This window comes from Oncorhynchus nerka, unplaced genomic scaffold (assembly GCF_034236695.1).
Source record: "Oncorhynchus nerka isolate Pitt River unplaced genomic scaffold, Oner_Uvic_2.0 unplaced_scaffold_3497, whole genome shotgun sequence".
Lineage (NCBI taxonomy): Eukaryota > Metazoa > Chordata > Actinopteri > Salmoniformes > Salmonidae > Oncorhynchus > Oncorhynchus nerka.
Window position 1 is genome coordinate 1 of NW_027037800.1, and position 22604 is coordinate 22604.

General features: G+C 51.8%; 1 protein-coding gene across 1 annotated transcript; it reads right to left on the bottom strand.

The window, feature by feature from the left end:
• Positions 1-5481: 5481 nt before the first annotated feature.
• LOC115127915 (zinc finger FYVE domain-containing protein 26-like) lies at positions 5482-17305 on the bottom strand. The gene is made up of 4 exons (XM_065014369.1): positions 17148-17305; positions 16090-16287; positions 8456-8673; positions 5482-5665 (listed from the first exon to the last, which is right to left on the bottom strand). The coding sequence occupies exons 1-4, from the start codon at positions 17193-17195 to the stop codon at positions 5482-5484; spliced, it is 648 nt and encodes a 215-aa protein (XP_064870441.1). The 5' UTR covers positions 17196-17305.
• Between the last annotated feature and the right edge of the window lie 5299 nt (positions 17306-22604).

Below are 22604 nucleotides of genomic sequence, written 5' to 3' on the forward strand. Positions count from 1 at the left end.
GAATATCTACATAGGCGTACAGAGGCCCATTATCAGCAGCCATCACTCCTGTGTTACAATGGAATATCTACATAGGAGTACAGAGACCCATTATCAGCAGCCATCACTCCTGTGTTACAATGGAATATCTACATAGGTGTACAGAGACCCATTATCAGCAACCATCACTCCTGTGTTCCAATGGAATATCTACATAGGAGTACAGAGGCCCATTATCAGCAGCCATCACTCCTGTGTTCCAATGGAATATCTACATAGGAGTACAGAGACCCATTATCAGCAACCATCACTCCTGTGTTCCAATGGAATATCTACATAGGAGTAGAGACCCATTATCAGCAACCATCACTCCTGTGTTCCAATGGAATATCTACATAGGAGTACAGAGACCCATTATCAGCAACCATCACTCCTGTGTTCCAATGGAATATCTACATAGGCGTACAGAGGCCCATTATCAGCAACCATCACTCCTGTGTTCCAATGGAATATCTACATAGGCGTACAGAGGCCCATTATCAGCAACCATCACTCCTGTGTTCCAATGGAATATCTACATAGGCGTACAGAGGCCCATTATCAGCAACCATCACTCCTGTGTTCCAATGGCACGTTGTGTTAGCTAATCCAAGTTTATCATTTTAAAAAGGCTAATTGATCATTAGAAAACCCTTTTGCGTGGTCTAGGGCACTGCATCGCAGCGCCAGCTGTGCCACCAGAGACTCTGGGTTCGCGCCCAGGCTCTGTCGTAGCCGGCCGTGACTGGGAGGTCCGTGGGCGCACGCACAATTGGCCTAGTGTCGTCCGGGTTAGGGAGGGATTGGTCGATAGGGATATCCTTGGCGACTCAAGTGGGGGGCCGGGCGCAGTGCGCGCTAACCAAGGACACCAGGTGCACGGTGTTTCCTCCGACACATTGGTGCGGCTGGCTTCCGGGTTGGATGCGCGCTGTGTTAAGAAACAGTGCGGCTTGGTTGGGTTGTGTTTCGGAGGACGCATGACTTTCGACCTTCGTCTCTCCCGAGTCCGTACGGGAGTTGTAGCGATGAGACAAGATAGTAGCTACTAATAATTGGATACTACGAAATTGGGGTGAAAAAGGGGGTAAAATGTTATTATAAATAAATTAAATAAAAACTTTTGCAATTGTGTTAGCACGGCTGAAAACTGTTGTGCTGATTTAAGAAGAAATAAAACTGTCCTTTTTTAAACTAGTTGAGTATCTGGAGCATCAGCATTTGTGGGTTCGATTACAGGCTCAAAATGTCCAGAAACAAAGACCTTTTTTCTGAAACTCAGTCAGTCTATTCTTGTTCTGAGTAAATGAAGGCTTTTCCATGTGAGAAATTGCTAAGAAACTGAAGATCTCGTACAACGCGGTGACCTACTCCCTTCACAGGACAACGCGGTGACCTACTCCTTCACAGGACAACGCGGTGACCTACTCCTTCACAGAACAACGCGGTGACCTACTCCCTTCACAGGACAACGCGGTGACCTACTCCCTTCACAGAACAACGCGGTGACCTACTCCCTTCACAGAACAACGCGGCCTGCACCACTCACAGGACAACGCGGTGACCTACTCCCTTCACAGAACAACGCGGTGACCTACTCCTTCACAGGACAACGCGGTGACCTACTCCCTTCACAGGACAACGCGGTGACCTACTCCCTTCACAGAACAACGCGGTGACCTACTCCTTCACAGGACAACGCGGTGACCTACTCCCTTCACAGGACAACGGTGACCTACTCCCTTCACAGGACAACGCGGTGACCTACTCCCTTCACAGGACAGCGGTGACCTACTCCCTTCACAGAACAGCGGTGACCCTACTCCCTTCACAGGACAACGGTGACCTACTCCTTCACAGGACAACGCGGTGACCTACTTCCCCTCCTGACTTTCCTTCACAGGACAACGGTGACCTACTCCTTCACAGGACAACGGGTGACCTACTCCCTTCACAGGACAACGCGTGACCTACTCCTTCACAGGACAACGCGGTGACCTGCTCCCTTCAGGACAACGCGGTGACCTACTCCTTCACAGGACAACGCGGTGACCTACTCCCCTTCACAGAACAACGAGTGACCTACTCCTTCACAGGACAACGGTGACCTACTCCCTTCACAGGACAACGCGGTGACCTACTCCCCTTCACAGGACAACGCGGTGACCTACTCCCTTCACAGGACAACGGGGTGACCTACTCCCTTCACAGAACAACGCGGTGACCTACTCCTTCACAGGATAACGCGGTGACCTACTCCCTTCACAGAACAACGGTGACCTACTCCCCCTTCACAGAACAACGCAAACCCAATATTACATTTAAATTTCTCCCAACAAACTTATCGTCACGGAGACGGACGGATATAACTTCCTAGACCATGATGTGACAGCACAGACCTTCTCCCAACAGACATCGTCACGGAGACGGGCGGATATAACTTCCTAGACCATGATGGCGATAGTACAGACATTCTCCCAACATGGTGTCAGCTTGTCACATGACCACAGTGTTACGTAATAAGGTTTATTGTGCATCTCCAACACAGACGAGACATTTCTGGGTGCATTTACAGGCCTTCTGTCAGGATAGGAGTAAGTCCTATGTTTAAGGTTGTAGGTTGTGAAGTAGCAGTATATGAAGATTTTCATTTATCTGGTGACCAATGTTTCTCCTCAGTTTCTTCCTTTAGTTTCTGTTTCCTGTTTCTTTCCCTTATTAGGTTCTGACCTATCAACCGTTAACGTAACTTGGCAAAACCAACTTTGGTGCAGCTGTTTTTTTCTCTCGCCATGCTAGATGCCTTCATGTTGGCCCAGATTATGTTGAAGCGAATTGAATTCGATTTCAGACTTGTAAGTACTTAAAGAAATCGGTATTTGAATAATCAAATGTTTCTTGTAATTGATTGAATGACAGTATTGTAGTGAACATGTTCAAAATGTATGGGATGCCCTTTGGAACACAGGACTTGGTGTTGTCATTAAACACTGGAGGTCAGATTACTTGGTCAGCTACTTGGTCACGTCACTTACTTGGTCCTTGGTCCCACTTGTTTGTCTAAACTCATTCTAGTCGTCAGTTACTTGGTCCTTCTTGTTTTTCTAAACTCATTCTAGTAGAGTCCTCAGTTACTCGGTCCTCTTGTTTGTCTAAACTCATTCTAGTAGAGTCCTCAGTTACTCGGTCCTCTTGTTTTGTCTAAACTCATTCTAGTCGTCAGTTACTTGGTCCTCTTGTTTGTCTAAACTCATTCTAGCCGCCAGTTACTTCTGGTCCTCTTGTTTGTCTAAACTCATTCTAGTCCAGTCAGTTACTTGGTCCTCTTGTTTGTCTAAACTCATTCTAGTCGTCAGTTACTTGGTCCTCTTGTTTGTCTAAACTCATTCTAGTCGTCAGTTATTTGGCCCCTCTTGTTTGTCTAAACTCATTCTAGTCAGTCGTCAGTTACTTGGTCCTCTTGTTTGTCTAAACTCATTCTAGTCGAGTCGTCAGTTACTTGGTCCTCTTGTTTGTCTAAACTCATTTCTAGTCGTCAGTTACTTGGTCCTCTTGTTTGTCTAAACTCATTCAGTCGTCAGTTACTTGGTCCTCTTGTTTGTCTAAACTCCATTCTAGTCGTCAGTTACTTGGTCCTCTTGTTTGTCTAAACTCGTTCTAGTCTAGTCGTCAGTTACTTGGTCCTCTTGTTTGTCTAAACTCATTTCCTAGTCAGTCGTCAGTTACTTGGTCCTCTTGTTTGTCTAAACTCATTCTAGTCAGCCGTCAGTTACTTGGTCCTCTTGTTTGTCTAAACTCATTCTGGACGAGTCCTCAGTTACTTGGTCCTCTTGTTTGTCTAAACTCATTCTAGTCGAGTCGTCAGTCACTTGGTCCTCTTGTTTGTCTAAACTCATTCTAGTCAGTCGACAGTTACTTGGTCCTCTTGTTTGTCTAAATTCATTCTAGTCGGGTCGACAGTTACTTTGTCTAAACTCCCATTCTAGTCGCCAGTTACTTGGTCCTCTTGTTTGTCTAAGCTCATTCTAGTCGTCAGTTACTTGGTCCTCTTGTTTGTCTAAACTCATTCTAGTCGAGTCGTCAGTTACTTGGTCCTCTTGTTTGTCTAAACTCATTCTAGTCGTCAGTTACTTGGTCCTCTTGTTTGTCTAAACTCATTCTAGTCGTCAGTTACTTGGTCCTCTTGTTTGTCTAAACTCATTCTAGTCCAGTCGACACTTCCTTGGTCCTCTTGTTTGTCTAAACTCATTCTGATGCTTGTCTAAACTCATTCTAGCCGTCAGTTACTTGGTCCTCTTGTTTGTCTAAACTCATTCTAGTCGTCAGTTACTTGGTCCTCTTGTTTGTCTAAACTCATTCTAGTCGTCAGTTACTTGGTCCTCTTGTTTGTCTAAACTCATTCTAGTCGAGTCGACACTTACTTGGTCCTCTTGTTTGTCTAAACTCATTCTAGTTGTCAGTTACTTGGTCCTCTTGTTTGTCTAAACTCATTCTAGTTGTCAGTTCTTGGTCCTCTTGTTTGTCTAAACTCATTCTAGTTGTCAGTTACTTGGTCCTCTTGTTTGTCTAAACTCATTCTGATGACAGTTAGTTGGAACCTCTTGTTTGTCTAAACTCATTCTAGTCGACACTTCCTTGATCCATGGTCCTCTGTGTTTCGGGTCTCTATATCTAGTATTTGCCATAACAGGTAGTTGCCAACATAACGTTCCAGTTATTTCTTGACTTTAAAGTCGAGGTATTTTCTAAGTAAGGGAAATTCCAGACGTATCCACCTGACTACTTCCTGGGTCACCATACAGGAAATCAGTGTGAATCTGGTCTCTTACCTGTATGACTCGGTATGCGATACCAAACCCCTCTTCGATGTTCTTTCCTCCCAACATCACCTGCAATGTAATGCAATGACACAGATGTCAGATGTCACCCCATATGATTCAGTATCGGTTAACGACATCAATACGATCTGTTAACAGCACTTAAGTACTTAAGACACTACCATTCTGTTTTATGGCCCAAGTGACACGCTCTAGTGCCCCTAACTCTCCATCTAGTGCCCTAACTCTAGCTACCATTCTGTTTTATGGCCCAAGTGACACGCTATACTCCCCGTCTAGTGCCCTAACTCCCCGCCTAGTGCCCTAAACGCCCCCGTCTAGTGCCTAACGCCCCAGTCTAGTGCCCTAACGTCCCGTCTAGTGCCCCTAACGCCCCGCCTAGTGCCCCTAACGCCCGTTGAGTGCCCTAACTCCCCGTCTAGTGCCTAACGCCTGTCTAGTGCCCTAACTCTCCATCTAGTGCCCTAACTCTCCGTCTAGTGCCCTAACGCCCCGTCTAGTGCCCTAACTCCCGTCTAGTGCCTAACTCCCGTCTAGTGCTGACGCCCCGTCTAGTGCACTAACGCCCGCCTAGTGCCCTAACTCTCCATCTAGTGCCCTAACTCTCCCATCTAGTGCACTATTCCTATCTTTGAGAAGCTTTGCGGGGGGGCTCACCTTTGCAGGCTACATCGATCTTCATAGAGCTGGGGCCGAACAGAGTGGGAGGAGTGCTGGAGGAGGCAGAGGGAGGTGGGGGCGGAGCTGGATGTTTCACAGTGATGCAGGAACCAGTCACCTCCAGCTGGAGCTCTATCGTGTTCATGTGTCTGGTTCAGAAAACAAAAAGGGAAATGTCACATGATAGCTGCCACACTAAAGCCTCACTGCCCAGGAGAGATGGCTGCACTACGCAATTAAATCAGTTATGGTCACACATGCTTACTTTACAAGCCCTTAACCAACAATGCAGTTCAATAAATATATATTTAGTAAATAAACTAAAGTAAAAAAATATAATAAAAAAACAAATAATAAAATAACAATAACGAGGCTATATATATATATATATATATATACAGGACAGTAGTCCAGGTTAGAAAAAGTGTAATGGTTCAGTTATGGCCACAGGAAGGACAGATGGTCAATGTGAGTATGTAATGGTTCAGTTTAGGAAGGACAGAGATGTAATGGTTCAGTTATGGCCACAGGAAGGACAGATGGATGCAGTATGTAATGGTTCAGTTATGGCCACAGGAAGGACAGATGGATGCAGTATGTAATGGTTCAGCTATGGCCACAGGAAGGACAGATGGCTGCAGTATGTAATGGTTCAGTTATGGCCACAGGAAGGAAGATGGCTGCAGTATGTAATGGTTCAGCTATGGCCACAGGAAGGACAGATGGCTGCACTATGTAATGGTTCAGTTATGGCCACAGGGAAGGACAGTATGTAATGGTTCAGTTATGGCCACAGGAAGGACAGATGGCTGCAGTATGTAATGGTTCAGTTATGGCCACAGGAAGGACAGATGGATGCAGTATGTAATGGTTCAGTTATGGCCACAGGAAGGACAGATGGCTGCACTATGTAATGGTTCAGTTATGGCCACAGGAAGGACAGATGGCTGCAGTATGTAATGGTTCAGTTATGGCCACAGGAAGGACAGATGGATGCAGTATGTAATGGTTCAGTTATGGCCACAGGAAGGACAGATGGCTGCAGTATGTAATGGTTCAGTTATGGCCACAGGAAGGACAGATGGCTGCAGTATGTAATGGTTCAGTTATGGCCACAGGAAGGACAGATGGCTGCAGTATGTAATGGTTCAGTTATGGCCACAGGAAGGACAGATGGCTGCAGTATGTAATGGTTCAGCTATGGCCACAGGAAGGACAGATGGCTGCACTATGTAATGGTTCAGTTATGGCCACAGGAAGGACAGATGGCTGCACTATGTAATGGTTCAGCTATGGCCACAGGAAGGACAGATGGCTGCAGTATGTAATGGTTCAGTTATGGCCACAGGAAGGACAGATGGCTGCACTATGTAATGGTTCAGTTATGGCCACAGGAAGGACAGATGGCTGCAGTATGTAATGGTTCAGTTATGGCCACAGGAAGGACAGATGGATGCACTATGTAATGGTTCAGTTATGGCCACAGGAAGGACAGATGGCTGCACTATGTAATGGTTCAGTTATGGCCACAGGAAGGACAGATGGCTGCACTATGTAATGGTTCAGTTATGGCCACAGGAAGGACAGATGGCTGCAGTATGTAATGGTTCAGTTATGGCCACAGGAAGGACAGATGGATGCAGTATGTAATGGTTCAGTTATGGCCACAGGAAGGACAGATGGCTGCAGTATGTAATGGTTCAGTTATGGCCACAGGAAGGACAGATGGCTGCAGTATGTAATGGTTCAGTTATGGCCACAGGAAGGACAGATGGCTGCACTATGTAATGGTTCAGCTATGGCCACAGGAAGGACAGATGGCTGCAGTATGTAATGGTTCAGTTATGGCCACAGGAAGGACAGATGGCTGCACTATGTAATGGTTCAGTTATGGCCACAGGAAGGACAGATGGCTGCAGTATGTAATGGTTCAGTTATGGCCACAGGAAGGACAGATGGATGCACTATGTAATGGTTCAGTTATGGCCACAGGAAGGACAGATGGCTGCACTATGTAATGGTTCAGTTATGGCCACAGGAAGGACAGATGGATGCAGTATGTAATGGTTCAGTTATGGCCACAGGAAGGACAGATGGCTGCAGTATGTAATGGTTCAGTTATGGCCACAGGAAGGACAGATGGCTGCAGTATGTAATGGTTCAGTTATGGCCACAGGAAGGACAGATGGCTGCACTATGTAATGGTTCAGTTATGGCCACAGGAAGGACAGATGGCTGCAGTATGTAATGGTTCAGTTATGGCCACAGGAAGGACAGATGGCTGCAGTATGTAATGGTTCAGTTATGGCCACAGGAAGGACAGATGGCTGCAGTATGTAATGGTTCAGTTATGGCCACAGGAAGGACAGATGGCTGCAGTATGTAATGGTTCAGTTATGGCCACAGGAAGGACAGATGGCTGCAGTATGTAATGGTTCAGTTATGGCCACAGGAAGGACAGATGGCTGCACTATGGTTCAGTTATGGCCACAGGAAGGACAGATGGCTGCAGTATGTAATGGTTCAGTTATGGCCACAGGAAGGACAGATGGCTGCACTATGTAATGGTTCAGTTATGGCCACAGGAAGGACAGATGGCTGCACTATGTAATGGTTCAGTTATGGCCACAGGAAGGACAGATGGCTGCACTATGTAATGGTTCAGTTATGGCCACAGGAAGGACAGATGGCTGCACTATGTAATGGTTCAGTTATGGCCACAGGAAGGACAGATGGCTGCAGTATGTAATGGTTCAGTTATGGCCACAGGAAGGACAGATGGCTGCAGTATGTAATGGTTCAGTTATGGCCACAGGAAGGACAGATGGCTGCAGTATGGTCATCATGTCTTTGTGGAACTGAGGTTAGTCACCACCACCTGGATATATACGTGAGGTAAAAAGGTACTTTTCCTGAAGAAAATGTGTATGCAGTCTCACCTGGACACATCACTAGAAGACATCTTCTTTCTGAAGGAGTTAGAGGTGCTCTTCTTCCTGTTAGTGCTGTTGGTACGTGTTCCCTGTTGCTCCTGAAGGTAGGTTCTGAGGTGCTCCTTGGCCCGAACCAGCCATCTCCGCTGGTCTCCCAGCTGTACGTAGGACACGACACCGTGGGTGAAGAACCGGATACACGTCATGGCCGCTCGTACGTGGTCCTGACAGGAGGGAGGAGAGGAGGGGTGGTGGGAGGAGTAGAGGAGAGGAGGGGTGGTGGGAGGAGAGAGGAGGGGTGGTGGGAGGAGAGGGTTATTCTGTTTCTAATCAGATTCAGATCTTATTATCTTATAGAGGGGCTCCACTGCTACTTAGTTCTTTATTCTAGAGAGGAGGGGTGGTGGGGGAGGAGAGGAGAGGAGAGGAGGGGTGGGGTGGTGGGAGGAGTGGAGGAGAGGTGGTGGGAGGAGTAGAAGAGAGGAGGGGTGGTGGGGGAGTGGAGGAGAGGAGGGGTGGTGGGAGGAGTAGAGGAGAGGAGGGGGTGGTGGGAGTAGAGTAGAGGAGAGGTGGTGGGAGGAGTGGAGGGAGAGGAGGGGTGGTGGGAGGAGTAGAGGAGAGGAGGGGTGGTGGGAGGAGAGAGGAGAGGAGGGGTGGTGGGAGGAGTAGAGGAGAGGAGGGTGGTGGGAGGAGTAGAGGAGAGGAGGGGTGGTGGAGGAGTGGAGGAGAGGTGGGGTGGTGGGAGGAGTAGAGGAGAGGTGGGTGGTGGGAGGAGTAGAGGAGAGGTGGGGTGGTGGGAGGAGTAGAGGAGAGGTGGGGTGGTGGGAGGAGTAGAGGAGAGGAGGGGTGGTGGGGGAGTGGGAGGAGGGGTGGTGGGAGGAGTGGAGAGAGAGGAGGGGTGGTGGGAGGAGTGGAGGAGAGGAGGGGTGCTGGGAGGGAGAGGAGGAGGTGGTGGGAGGGAGTGGAGGAGAGGAGGGGTGGTGGGAGGAGTGGAGGAGAGGAGGGGCGGTGGGAGGAGTGGAGGAGAGGAGGGGGGTGGGAGGAGTGGAGGAGAGGAGGGGTGGTGGGAGGAGTGAGAGGAGAGGAGGGGTGGTGGGAGGAGTAGAGGAGAGGAGGGGTGGTGGGAGGAGTAGGAGGAGAGGAGGGGTGGTGGGAGGAGTAGAGGAGAGGAGGGGTGGTGGGAGGAGTAGAGGAGAGGAGGGTGGTGGGAGGAGTAGAGGAGAGGAGGGGTGGTGGGGAGGAGTGGAAGAGAGGAGGGGTGGTGGGAAGGAGGTGGTGGGAGGAGTGGAGGAGAGGTGGGCGGTGGGAGGAGTGGAGGAGAGGAGGAGGCGGGTGGTGGGAGGAGTGGAGGAGAGGAGGGGTGGTGGGAGGAGTGGAGGAGAGGAGGGTGGGTGGGAGGAGGAGAGGAGAGGGTGGGGAGGAGTGGAGGAGAGAGAGGGGTGGTGGGAGGAGTGGAGGAGAGGAGGGGTGGTGGGGGAGTAGAGGAGAGGAGGGGTGGTGGGAGGAGGAGAGGAGAGGGGTAGTGGGAGGAGGGAGGAGAGGAGGGGTGGTGGGAGGAGTGGAGGAGAGGAGGGGTGGTGGTGGGAGTGGAGGAGAGGAGGGGGTGGTGGGAGGAGTGGAGGGAGAGGAGGGGTGGTGGGAGGAGAGGAGGAGGTGGTGGGAGGAGGAGAGAGAGAGGAGGGTGGTGGGAGGAGTAGAGGAGAGGAGGGGGTGGTGGGGGAGTGGAGGAGAGGAGGGGTGGTGGGGGGAGTGGAGGAGAGGAGGGGTGGTGGGAGGAGTGGAGGAGAGGAGGGGTGGTGGGAGGGAGTGGAGGAGAGGAGGGGTGGTGGAGGAGTAGGAGGAGAGGAGGGGTGGGTAGGAGGAGTGAGAGGAGAGGAGGGGTAGTGGGAGGAGGGAGGAGAGGAGGGGTGGTGGGAGGAGTGGAGGAGAGGAGGGTGGTGGGAGTGGAGGAGAGGGAGGTGGTAGAGAGAGGAGGTGGTGGAGAGGAGGAGGGTGGGAGAGGAGAGAGAGGAGGGGTGGTGGGAGGAGGTAGAGGAGGGGTGGTGGGGGAGTGAGGAGAGGAGTGGTGAGGAGAGTGGAGTGGAGGAGGAGAGGGTGGTAGGAGGGAGGAGAGGAGGGGTGGTGGGGGAGTGGAGGAGAGGTGGGGTGGTGGGAGGAGTAGAGGAGAGGAGGGGTGGTGGAGGAGTAGAGGAGAGGGAGGGGTGGTGGAGAGGGAGGGTGGGAGGAGAGGTGGGTGGGGGAGTGGAGGAGAGGAGGGGTGGTAGGAAGGAGGAGTGAGAGGAGAGGAGGGGTGGTGGAGGAGTGGAGGAGAGGAGGGGTGGTGGAGGAGTGGAGGAGAGGAGGGGTGGTGGGAGGAGTGGAGGAGAGGAGGGGTAGTGGGAGAGTAGAGGAGAGGTAGGGTGGTGGAGGAGTGGAGGAGAGGAGGGGTGGTGGAGGAGTGGAGGAGAGGAGGGGTGGTGGGAGGAGTGGAGGAGAGGTGGGGTGGTGGGAGGAGTGGAGGAGAGGAGGGGTGGTGGGGGAGTGGAGGAGAGGAGGTGGGGAGTGGAGGAGAGGGGGGTGGTGGAGGAGTGGAGGAGAGGGAGGGGTGGTGGGAGGAGTGGAGAGAGAGGAGGGAGTGGTGGAGGAGTGGAGGAGAGGAGGGGTGGTGGGGGAGTGGAGGAGAGGTGGGGTGGTGGGAGGAGTGGAGGAGAGGAGGGTGGTGGGAGGAGTGGAGGAGAGGAGGGGTGGTGGGAGGAGTGAGGAGAGGAGGGGTGGTGGGGGAGTGGAGGAGAGGTGGGGTGGGAGGAGTGGAGGAGAGGAGGGGTGGTGGGAGGAGAGGAGGGGTGGGTGGGAGGAGTGGAGGAGAGGAGGGGTGGTGGGAGGAGAGGAGGGGTGGTGGGAGGAGTGGAGGAGAGGTGGGGTGGTGGGGGAGTGGAGGAGAGGAGGGGTGGTGGGAGGAGTAGAGGAGAGGAGGTGGTGTGGGAGGAGTGGAGGAGAGGAGGGGTGGGGAGGAGAGGAGGGTGGTGGAGGAGTGGAGGAGAGGAGGGGCGGTGAGAGGAGTGGAGGGGTGGTGGGAGGAGTGGAGGAGAGGAGGGGTGGTGGAGGAGTGGAGGAGAGGAGGGGTGGTGGGGGAGTGGAGGAGAGGAGGGGGTGGTGGGAGTGGAGGAGAAGGAGGGGTGGTGGGGGAGTGGAGGAGAGGTGGGGTGGGAGGAGGAGGAGAGGAGGGGTGGGAGGAGAGGAGGGGTGGTGAGAGTGAGAGAGGAGGGTGGTGAGGATGGAGGGTGTGAGAGATGAGGAGAGAGAGTGGTAAGTAGAGGAGAGGAGTGTGGGAGAGGAGAGGAGGTGGTGGGAGGAGTGGAGGAGAGAGGGAGGGGTGGTGGGAGGAGTAGAGGAGAGGAGGGGTGGTGGGAGGAGTGGAGGAGAGGAGGGGTGGTGGGAGGAGTGGAGGAGAGGAGGGGTGGTGGGAGGAGAGAGGGAGAGGTGGGAGGAGTGGAGGAGAGGAGGGGTGGTGGGAGGAGTAGAGGAGAGGAGGGGTGGTGGGAGGAGTAGAGGAGAGGTGGGGTGGTGGGAGGAGTAGAGGAGAGGAGGGGTGGTGGGAGGAGTAGAGGGAGGGTGGTGGGAGGAGAGGATGGGTGGTGGGAGGAGTGAGGAGAGGTGGTGGGAGGAGTGAGGAGAGGTGGTGGGAGGAGTAGAGGAGAGGTGGTGGGAGGAGGAGGTGGAGGAGGAGGTGAGGGGGAGGAGTGGAGGAGAGGTGGGGTGGTGGAGGAGTGGAGGAGAGGAGGGTGGTGGAGGAGTGGAGGAGAGAGGGGTGGTGGAGGAGGGAGAGAGAGGAGGGGTGGTGGAGGAGTGGAGGAGAGGAGGGGTGGTGGGGAGGAGGAGAGGAGGGGTGGGGAGGAGGAGGAGAGGAGGGTGGTGGAGGAGTGGAGGAGAGGAGGGGTGGTGGGGGAGTGGAGGAGAGGAGGGGTGGTGGGAGGAGTGGAGGAGAGGAGGGGTGGTGGGGGAGTGGAGGAGAGGAGGGGTGGTGGAGGAGTGGAGGAGAGGAGGGGTGGTGGGAGGAGTGGAGGAGAGGAGGGGTGGTGGGGGAGTGGAGGGAGAGGAGGGGTGGTGGAGGAGTGGAGGAGAGGAGGGGTGGTGGGGGAGTGGAGGAGAGGAGGGGTGGTGGGAGGAGTAGAGGAGAGGAGGGGTGGTGGGAGGAGTGGAGGAGAGGGGGGTGGTGGGAGGAGTGGAGGAGAGGAGGGGTGGTGGGAGGAGTGGAGGAGAGGAGGGGTGGTGGGAGTGGAGGAGAGGAGGGGTGGTAGGAGGAGGGAGGGGTGGTGGGAGGAGAGGAGAGAGGAGGGGTGGTGGGAGGGAGAGGAGAGGGGTGGTGGGAGGAGGAGGAGAGGTGGGGTGGTGGGAGGAGTGGAGGAGAGGAGGGGTGGTGGGAGGAGAGGAGGGAGGAGGGATGGAGGAGAGGAGGTGGTGGGAGGAGAGGAGGGTGGTGGAGGAGTAGGAGGAGAGGAGGGTGGGAGGAGTGGAGGGGGATGGGAGGAGGGAGGAGAGGATGGGGTGGTGGAGGAGTGGAGGGAGAGGGTGATGAGGAGAGGAGGGTGGAGGAGTGAGAGAGAGGAGGGGGTGGTGGAGGAGTGGAGAGAGGAGGGGGTGGTAGGAGGAGTGATGAGAGAGGGTAGGAGGAGAGTAGGTGAGGGAGATGGAGGAGAGGAGGTGGTGGGAGAGAGGAGGGTGGTGGGAGGAGGGAGGAGAGGAGGGTGGAGGAGTGGAGGAGAGGAGGGGTGGTGGGAGGAGTGGAGGAGAGGAGGGTGGTGGGAGGAGTGGAGGAGAGGAGGGGTGGTGGAGGAGTGGAGGAGAGGAGGGGTGGTGGGAGGAGAGAGAGAGAGGGGTGGTGGGAGGAGTAGAGGAGAGGAGGGGTGGTGGGAGGAGTGAGGAGAGGAGGGGTGGTGGAGGAGTGGAGGAGAGGAGGGGTGGTGGGAGGAGTGGAGGAGAGGTGGGAGGAGAGAGGAGGAGGGGTGGTGGGAGGAGTGGAGGAGAGGAGGGGTGGTGGAGGAGTAGAGGAGAGGAGGGGTGGTGGGAGGAGTGAGAGAGAGAGGGTGGTGGGAGGAGTAGAGAGGAGGGGTGGTGGGAGGAGGAGAGGAGGGGTGGTGGGAGGAGTAGAGGAGAGGAGGTGGTGGGAGGAGTAGAGGAGAGGTGGTGGGAGGAGTAGAGGAGAGGTGGTGGGGGAGTGGAGGAGAGGAGGGGGTGGTGGGGAGGAGGAGAGGTGGGGTGGGGAGGAGTGGAGGAGAGGAGGGGTGGGGAGGAGTAGGGAGGAGGTGTGGAGGGAGGAGGAGTGGAGTAGGAGGTAGGTGGTAGGAGTAGAGGAGAGGTGGGGTGGTGGGAGGAGTAGAGAGAGGAGGGTGGTGGGAGGAGTAGAGGAGGTGGTGGGAGGAGTAGAGGAGGTGGTAGGGAGGAGTAGAGGAGAGGTGGTGGGCGGAGTAGAGGAGGGGTGGAGGGAGGAGTAGAGGAGGGGTGGTGGGAGGAGTAGAGGAGAGGTGGTGGGAGGAGTGAGAGAGAGGTGGTGGGACGGAGTAGAGGAGGGGTGTGGTGAGGAGTAGAGGAGGGAGGTGGGAGGAGAGGAGGGGTGGTGGGGAGTGGAGGAGAGGAGGTGGGGGAGTGGAGGAGAGGTGGGGTGGTGGGAGGAGTGGGAGGAGAGGAGGGGTGGTGGGGGAGTGGAGGAGAGGAGGGGTGGTGGAGGAGTGGAGGAGAGGAGGGGTGGTGGGGGAGTGAGGAGAGGTAGGGTGGTGAGGAGAGAGAGGTGGGTGGGAGGAGGGAGGAGAGGAGGGGTGGTGGAGGAGTGGAGGAGAGGAGGGGTGGTGGGGGAGTGGAGGAGAGGTGGGGTGGTGGGAGGAGTGGAGGAGAGAGGGGTGGTGGAGGAGAGGAGGGGTGGTGGGAGGAGAGGAGGAGAGGAGGGGTGGTGGAGGAGAGGAGGGGTGGTGGGAGGAGTGGAGGAGAGGTGGGGTGGTGGGAGGAGTGGAGGAGAGGAGGGGTGGTGGGGAGGGAGGAGGGGGGTGGGAGGAGGGAGGAGAGGAGGGGTGGTGGAGGAGAGGAGGGGTGGTGGAGGAGGAGGAGAGGAGGGGGGTGGAGGAGTGGAGGGGTGGTGGAGGAGTGAGAGGAGAGGAGGGGTGGTGGGAGGAGTGGAGGAGAGGAGGGGTGGTGGGAGGAGAGGAGAGGAGGGGTGGAGGAGGAGGAGAAGGAGGGGTGGTGGGGGAGGGAGGAGAGGTGGGGTGGTGGGAGGAGTGGAGGAGAGGAGGGGTGGTGGAGGAGGAGAGGAGGGGTGGTGGAGGAGTGGAGGAGAGGAGGGGTGGTGGGAGGAGAGGAGGGGTGGTGGGAGGAGTGGAGGAGAGGAGGGGTGGTGGGAGGAGTGGAGGAGAGGAGGGGTGGTGGGAGGAGGGAGGAGAGGAGGGGGTGGGAGGAGTGGAGGAGAGGAGGGGTGGTGGGAGGAGTAGAGGAGAGGAGGGGTGGTGGGAGGAGTGGAGGAGAGGAGGGGTGGTGGGAGGAGTAGGAGGAGAGGAGGGGTGGTGGGAGGAGTGGAGAGGAGGGGTGGTGGGAGGAGGGAGGAGAGGAGGGTGGTGGGGAGGAGGAGGAGGAGAGGTGGGAGGAGTGGAGGAGAGGAGGGGTGGTGGGAGGAGTAGAGGAGAGGAGGGGTGGTGGAGGAGTAGAGGAGAGGTGGGGTGGTGGGAGGAGTAGAGTAGAGGTGGGGTGGTGGGAGGAGTAGAGTAGAGGAGGGGTGGTGGGAGGAGTAGAGGAGGGGTGGTGGGAGGAGTAGAGGATGGGGTGGTGGGAGGAGTAGAGGAGGAGGTGGTGGGAGGAGGAGAGGAGAGTGGTGGGAGGAGTAGAGGAGAGGTGGTGAGAGAGGAGGAGGTGGTGGGAGGAGTAGAGGAGAGGAGGGGTGGTGGGAGGAGTAGTGGGAGGAGGGGAGAGAGAGGAGGGTGGTGGGAGGAGTAGAGGAGAGGAGGGGTGGTGGGAGGAGTAGAGGAGAGGAGGGGTGGTGGGAGGGAGTAGAGGAGGGGTGGTGGGAGGAGTAGAGGAGGGGTGGTGGGAGGAGTAGAGGAGAGGTGGTGGGCGGAGTAGAGGAGGGGTGGTGGAGGAGTAGAGGGAGGGGTGGTGGGAGGAGTAGAGGAGAGGTGGTGGGAGGAGTAGAGGAGAGGTGGTGGGCGGAGTAGAGGAGGGGTGGTGGGAGGAGTAGAGGAGGGGTGGTGGGAGGAGTAGAGGAGGGGTGGTGGGAGGAGTAGAGGAGAGGTGGTGGGAGGAGTAGAGATGGGGTGGTGGGAGGAGTAGAGAGAGGTGGTGGGAGGAGTAGAGTAGAGGAGAGGTGGTGGGAGGAGTAGAGGAGGGGTGGTGGGAGGAGTGGAGTAGAGGAGAGGTGGTGGGAGGAGTAGAGGAGGGGTGGTGGGAGGAGTAGAGGAGGGGTGGTGGGAGGAGTGGAGTAGAGGAGAGGTGGTGGGAGGAGTGGAGTAGAGGAGAGGTGGTGGGAGGAGTACAGACTAACCATCATGAACTGTTGTAGCTGGTATAGTGTGTGGAAGAGTAGTGGGGGTGGTGGGAGGAGTACAGACTAACCATCATGAACTGTTGTAGCTGGTATAGTGTGAGGAAGAGTAGTGGGGGTGGTGGGAGGAGTACAGACTAACCATCATGAACTGTTGTAGCTGGTATAGTGTGTGGAAGTGTCCCCGTCGCTGTAGCAGTTGACAGGAGGAGAGGAGGTATCGGCTACAGACCTCCAGGCCTGGATCTAGGGTCTCCAGTAACCCCTGCAGCATCCCCAGACGACCCCTCTCTAGACTAGGCTGCAATACGCCCTCCAGGAACACCTCCTCTGGACATTCCTGGAGGGCCATGGAGGGAGGGACAACTGTTGAACTCATGTCCCCTTGGTGTCTAATATCTATACATAGGTGTAATAGGTTTCTAATAGGTTTCTAATATCTATAAATAGGTGTAATAGGTGTCTAATATCTATACATAGGTGTAATAGGTTTCTAATAGGTTTCTAATATCTATAAATTGTTTGAGTATACAGTTCCAGGACAATCGATGCTATCCGGCTCGAAGGACCATAACTCCTTATTTATTTTAATCAGGCAGATCACTTAAATATTTCTTATTTACCATGACAACCTGGCTCCACCTTAATACAAATCCTCAACAACAACAACAAATAAAGTAGCATTGACCTTGAAGTTCACAGTAATGAGAGAAGATCTCCGTCACCATTAATAACCTTGACCCCTAATCTCTGACCCCTGACCTTGCTGAGCAGGTGTTGCCGGGCATCCATCATGTTGTCATGTCTCATGAGGAAGCTGACCAGGGCCAAATCATGACTTCTAAACCCTGATTATTAACCCCTGAACCCTTCATGACCCCTAAACCTTGACCCCCTAACCTCTGACCCCTGACCTTGCTGAGCAGGTGTTGCAGGGCATCCATCATGTTGTCATGTCTCATGAGGAAGCTGACCAGGGCCAAATCATGACTTCTAAACCCTGATTATTAACCCCTGAACCCTTCATGACCCCTAAACCTTGACCCCCTAACCTCTGACCCCTGACCTTGCTGAGCAGGTGTTGCAGGGCATCCATCATGTTGTCATGTCTCATGAGGAAGCTGACCAGGGCCAAATCATTACTTCTAACCCCTGATTATTAACCCCTAAACCTTGACCCCCTAACCTCTGACCCCTGACCTTGCTGAGTAGGTGCTGCAGGGCATCCTTCATGTTGTCGTGTCTCATCAGGAAGGAGACCAGAGCCAGGTGAGTCCCGTAGCTGGACAGGTAGTACAAGCTCTCTTGATACAGGCTGTTACCCTGACCCTGAACCCCTCTGGCCAGTCCACTGATCCTCCAGGCTCACAAGAGCTTCCTCAAGCTCCCTCAGAGACCACAGGATGTCCTCGCTGAAAGACTGATACACAGAGCAGAGAGAGAGAAGCGAAAGAGAGGGAGACAGAGACGGAGAGGGAGACAGAGACAGAGAGGGAGACAGAGACAGAGAGGGAGACAGAGAGGGAGACAGAGAGGGAGACAGAGAGGGAGACAGAGAGGGAGACAGAGACAGAGAGGGAGACAGAGACAGAGAGGGAGACAGAGACAGAGAGGGAGACAGAGACGTAGAGGGAGACAGAGACAGAGAGGGAGACAGAGACGTAGAGGGAGACAGAGACAGAGAGGGAGACAGAGACAGAGGAGACAGAGACAGAGAGGGAGACAGAGACAGAGAGGGAGACAGAGACAGAGGAGACAGAGACAGAGAGGGAGACAGAGACAGAGAGGGAGACAGAGACGTAGAGGGAGACAGAGACAGAGAGATGGCGTGAGAGATAGAGAGCGAGACACAAAGAAACACACACACACACACACACACAGTGAATGATGGTAGAATAACAGAAAACGAGGGTGGTTGGTTGCCTAGTTGATCTGCAGTGTTACATAATATCTCTTTATAGAGGGCGGTTGGTTGCCTAGTTGATCTGCAGTGTTACATAATATATCTTTATACGAGGGCGGTCGGTTGCCTAGTTGATCTGCAGTGTTACATAATATCTCTTTATACGAGGGCGGTCGGTTGCCTAGTTGATCTGCAGTGTTACATAATATCTCTCTTATATCCAGATCAACCGGTTTCTATTTATAGACCTTTATTTAACGAGGCAAGACCTTTATTTAACGAGGCAAGACCTTTATTTAACGAGGCAAGACCTTTATTTAACGAGGCAAGACCTTTATTTAACGAGGCAAGACCTTTATTTAACGAGGCAAGACCTTTATTTAACGAGGCAAGTCAGTTAAGAACAAATTCTTATTGACAATGACGGCCCTAGGAACAGTGGGGTTAACTGCCTTGTTCAGGGGGCAGAACGACAGATTTTTACCTTGTCGGGGATTCGATCTAGCAACCTTTCGGTTACTAGTCCAACGCTCTCACCTGCTATACTGAACGAAAATTTAACAAAAAAATGAACGCAACACGAAACAATTTCAAAGATTTTACCGAGTTACAATTCATATGAGGAAATCAGTCAATTAAAATAAATTCATGAGGTCCCTAATCTATGGATTTCACATGACTGGGATTATAGATATACTATGTCGGTCTCAGAGCTTGGGGTGTGGATCAGAAAGACAGTCAGTATCTGGTGTGACCACCATTAGCCTCATGCAGTGGGACACGTCTCATTCACACAGAGTTGATCAGGCTGTTGATTGTGGCCTGTGGAATGTCGTCCCCACTCCTCTTCAATGGCTGTGTGAAGTTGCTGGATATTGGCGGGAACTGGAACATGCTGTCGTACACGTCGATCCAGAGCATCCCAAACATGCTCAATGGGTGACGTGTCTGGTGAGTATGCAGGCCATGGAAGAACTGGGACATTTTCAGCTTCCAGGAATTGTGTACAGATCCTTGCGACATGGGGCCGTGCTTTATCATAATGAAACATGAGGTGATGGTGGTGGATGAATGGAACGACAATGGGCCTCAGGATCTCGTCACGGTATCTCTGTGCATTATCATGCTGAAACATGAGGTGATGGTGGTGGATGAATGGAACGACAATGGGCCTCAGGATCTCGTCACGGTATCTCTGTGCATTCAAAATATGTTCGTTGTCCGTAGCTTAGGCCTGCCCATACCATAACCTCACCGCCACCATGGGGCACTCTGTTCACAACATTGACATCAGCAAACCACTCGTCCACACGACGCCATACACACGGTCTTGTGGTTGTGAGGCCGGTTGGACGTACTGCCAAATTCTCTAAAACAACATTGGAGGCGGCTTATGGTAAAGAAATTAACATTAAATTATCTGGCAACCACTCTGGTGGACATTCCTGCAGTCAGCATTCCAATTGCACGCTCCCTCAAAACTTGAGACATCTGTGGCATTGTGTTGTGTGACAAAACTGCATATTTTAGAGTGGCCTTTTATTGTCCCCCAGCACAAGGTGCACCTGTGTAATGATTGTGCTGTTTAATCAGCTTCACCATCACCTGTCAGGTGGATGGATCATCTTGGCACAGGATAAATGGGTGCCTCTGGTCAACAGTAGTGCACTATATAGGGAATAGGGCCTCTGGTCAACAGTAGTGCACTATATAGGGAATAGGGCCTTGGTCAACAGTAGTGTACTATATAGGGAATAGGGCCTCTGGTCAACAGTAGTGCACTATATAGGGAATAGGGCCTTGGTCAACAGTAGTGTACTATATTTTATTCCGGTTACTAGTCCACTCTAACCACTAGGCTACCCTGCTGCCCCAAGGGAATAGGGTGCCATTTGGGACATAACCACTTTAATGGTCTCCTTTTCAGACGGCTGAGCAGAGCAGGACGACCTTTTGGCAGAGAACACTCAGGCCGTGTCCTAAATCGTACCCTACACAGTGCAGTACGTTTGACTAGGGCCCATAGTGCACTACCTAGGGAATAGGGTTCCCATTGGGGACAAAGACACATCGTTAAACCACTGGCAACAGTGAAGACTGGAGCTCTTTGTTGTGAGATCCGAACAGTAAAACACCATCGTTTGGCATGACTGGTTCACAGTACAACTGAGTCCGGTAAGTACAGGGAACCAAGGTAACAAAACATCAAGACAACCAGTGTTGCAATACAGTCTGTACTATCAATACAGTCTATATCAATACAGTCTATACTATAAATACAGTCTATATCAATACAGTCTATTCTATCAATACAGTCTATATCAATACAGTCTATGTCTATACTATAAATACAGTCTATATCTATACAGTCTATATCAATACAGTCTATATCAATACAGTCTATGTCTATACTATAAATACAGTCTATGTCTATACTATAAATACAGTCTATATCAATACAGTCTATATCAATACAGTCTATACTATAAATACAGTCTATATCAATAAATACAGTCTATATCAATACAGTCTATACTATAAATACAGTCTATATCAATACAGTCTATATCTATACAGTCTATATCAATACAGTCTATATCAATACAGTCTATATCAATACAGTCTATATCAATACAGTCTATATCAATACAGTCTATATCAATACAGTCTATATCAATACAGTCTATATCAATACAGTCTATATCAATACAGTCTATACTATAAATACAGTCTATATCAATACAGTCTATATCAATACAGTCTATACTATAAATACACTCTATATCTATACTATAAATACAGTCTATATCAATACAGTCTATACTATAAATACAGTCTGTACTATAAATACAGTCTATATCAATACAGTCTATATCAATACAGTCTATATCAATACAGTCTATATCAATACAGTCTATATCAATACAGTCTATATCAATACAGTCTATACTATAAATTGTAACTTCCCATTTTTCATAGATTAGATTATTAGATAACATATTTATATGACGTATTGTACAGTTTGTGTTTTTAGGTATTATGTGATATATTATGTCCGTTTAAACACCAAATGAATGTCCCCCGAGGTGGAATAATACAGTCTAAGACTAGGTCTACTGTGGGAACGTTAAGACTAGGTCTACTGTGGGAAGGTTAAGACTAGGTCTACTGTGGGAACGTTAAGACTAGGTCTACTGTGGGAACGTTAAGACTAGGTCTACTGTGGGAACGTTAAGACTAGGTCTATTGTGGGAACGTTAAGACTAGGTCTACTGTGGGAACGTTAAGACTAGGTCTACTGTGGGAACGTTAAGACCTAAGACTAGGTCTAATATGGGAACGTTAAGACTAGGTCTACTGTGGGAACGTTAAGACCTAAGACTAGGTCTAATGTGGGAACGTTAAGACTAGGTCTAATGTGGGAACGTTAAGACTAGGTCTACTGTGGGAACGTTAAGACCTAAGACTAGGTCTAATGTGGGAACGTTAAGACTAGGTCTAATGTGGGAACGTTAAGACTAGGTCTACTGTGGGAACGTTAAGACTAGGTCTAATGTGGGAACGTTAAGACTAGGTCTAATGTGGGAACGTTAAGACTAGGTCTACTGTGGGAACGTTAAGACTAGGTCTACTGTGGGAACGTTAAGACTAGGTCTACTGTTGGAACGTTAAAACTAGGTCTAATGTGGGAACGTTAAGACTAGGTCTACTGTGGGAACGTTAAGACTAGGTCTAATGTGGGAACGTTAAGACTAGGTCTACTGTGGGAACGTTAAGACTAGATCTACTGTGGGAACGTTAAGACTAGGTCTACTGTGGGAACGTTAAGACTAGGTCTACTGTGGGAACATTAAGACTAGGTCTACTGTGGGGAACGTTAAGACTAGGTCTAATGTGGGAACGTGGATAAGACTAGGGTCTAATGTGGGAACATTAAGATCTAAGACTAGGTCTAATGTGGGAACGTTAAGACTAGGTCTACTGTTGGAACGTTAGAAACCAGGTCTACTGTGGGAACGTTAAGACTAGGTCTACTGTGGGAACGTTAAGACTAGGTCTACTAGTGGGAGACGTTAAGACTAGGTCTAATGTGGGAACGTTAAGACTAGGTCTACTGTGGGGAACGTTAAGACTAGATCTACTGTGGGAACGTTAAGACTAGGTCTACTGTGGGAACGTTAAGACTAGGTCTACTGTGGGAACATTAAGACTAGGTCTACTGTGGGAACGTTAAGACTAGGTCTAATGTGGGAACGTTAAGACTAGGTCTAATGTGGGAACATTAAGATCTAAGACTAGGTCTAATATGGGAACATTAAGATCTAAGACTAGGTCTACTGTGGGAACGTTAAGACTAGGTCTATTTTGGGAACGTTAAGATCTAAGACTAGGTCTAATGTGGGAACGTTAAGACTAGGTCTATTTTGGGAACGTTAAGATCTAAGACTAGGTCTAATGTGGGAACGTTAAGACTAGGTCTACTGTGGGAACGTTAAGACTAGGTCTAATGTGGGAACGTTAAGACTAGGTCTACTGTGGGAACGTTAAGACTAGGTCTACTGTGGGAACATTAAGACTAGGTCTACTGTGGGAACGTTAAGACTAGGTCTAATGTGGGAACGTTAAGACTAGGTCTACTGTGGGAACGTTAAGACTAGGTCTACTGTGGGAACGTTAAGACCTAAGACTAGGTCTACTGTGGGAACGTTAAGACTAGGTCTACTGTGGGAACGTTAAGACTAGGTCTACTGTGG

Excerpts from the sequence above, each read along its gene's own strand:
- LOC115127915 (XM_065014369.1), bottom strand. The coding sequence starts at position 17,195 with ATGAGACACGACAACATGAAGGATGCCCTGCAGCACCTACTCAGCAAG. Across the intron at positions 16,288-17,147 it reads TGCAGCACCTACTCAGCAAG|GAATGTCCAGAGGAGGTGTT; the intron begins GTCAGGGGTCAG and ends ATGGCCCTCCAG. Across the intron at positions 5,666-8,455 it reads TCTTCTAGTGATGTGTCCAG|ACACATGAACACGATAGAGC; the intron begins GTGAGACTGCAT and ends TTTCTGAACCAG.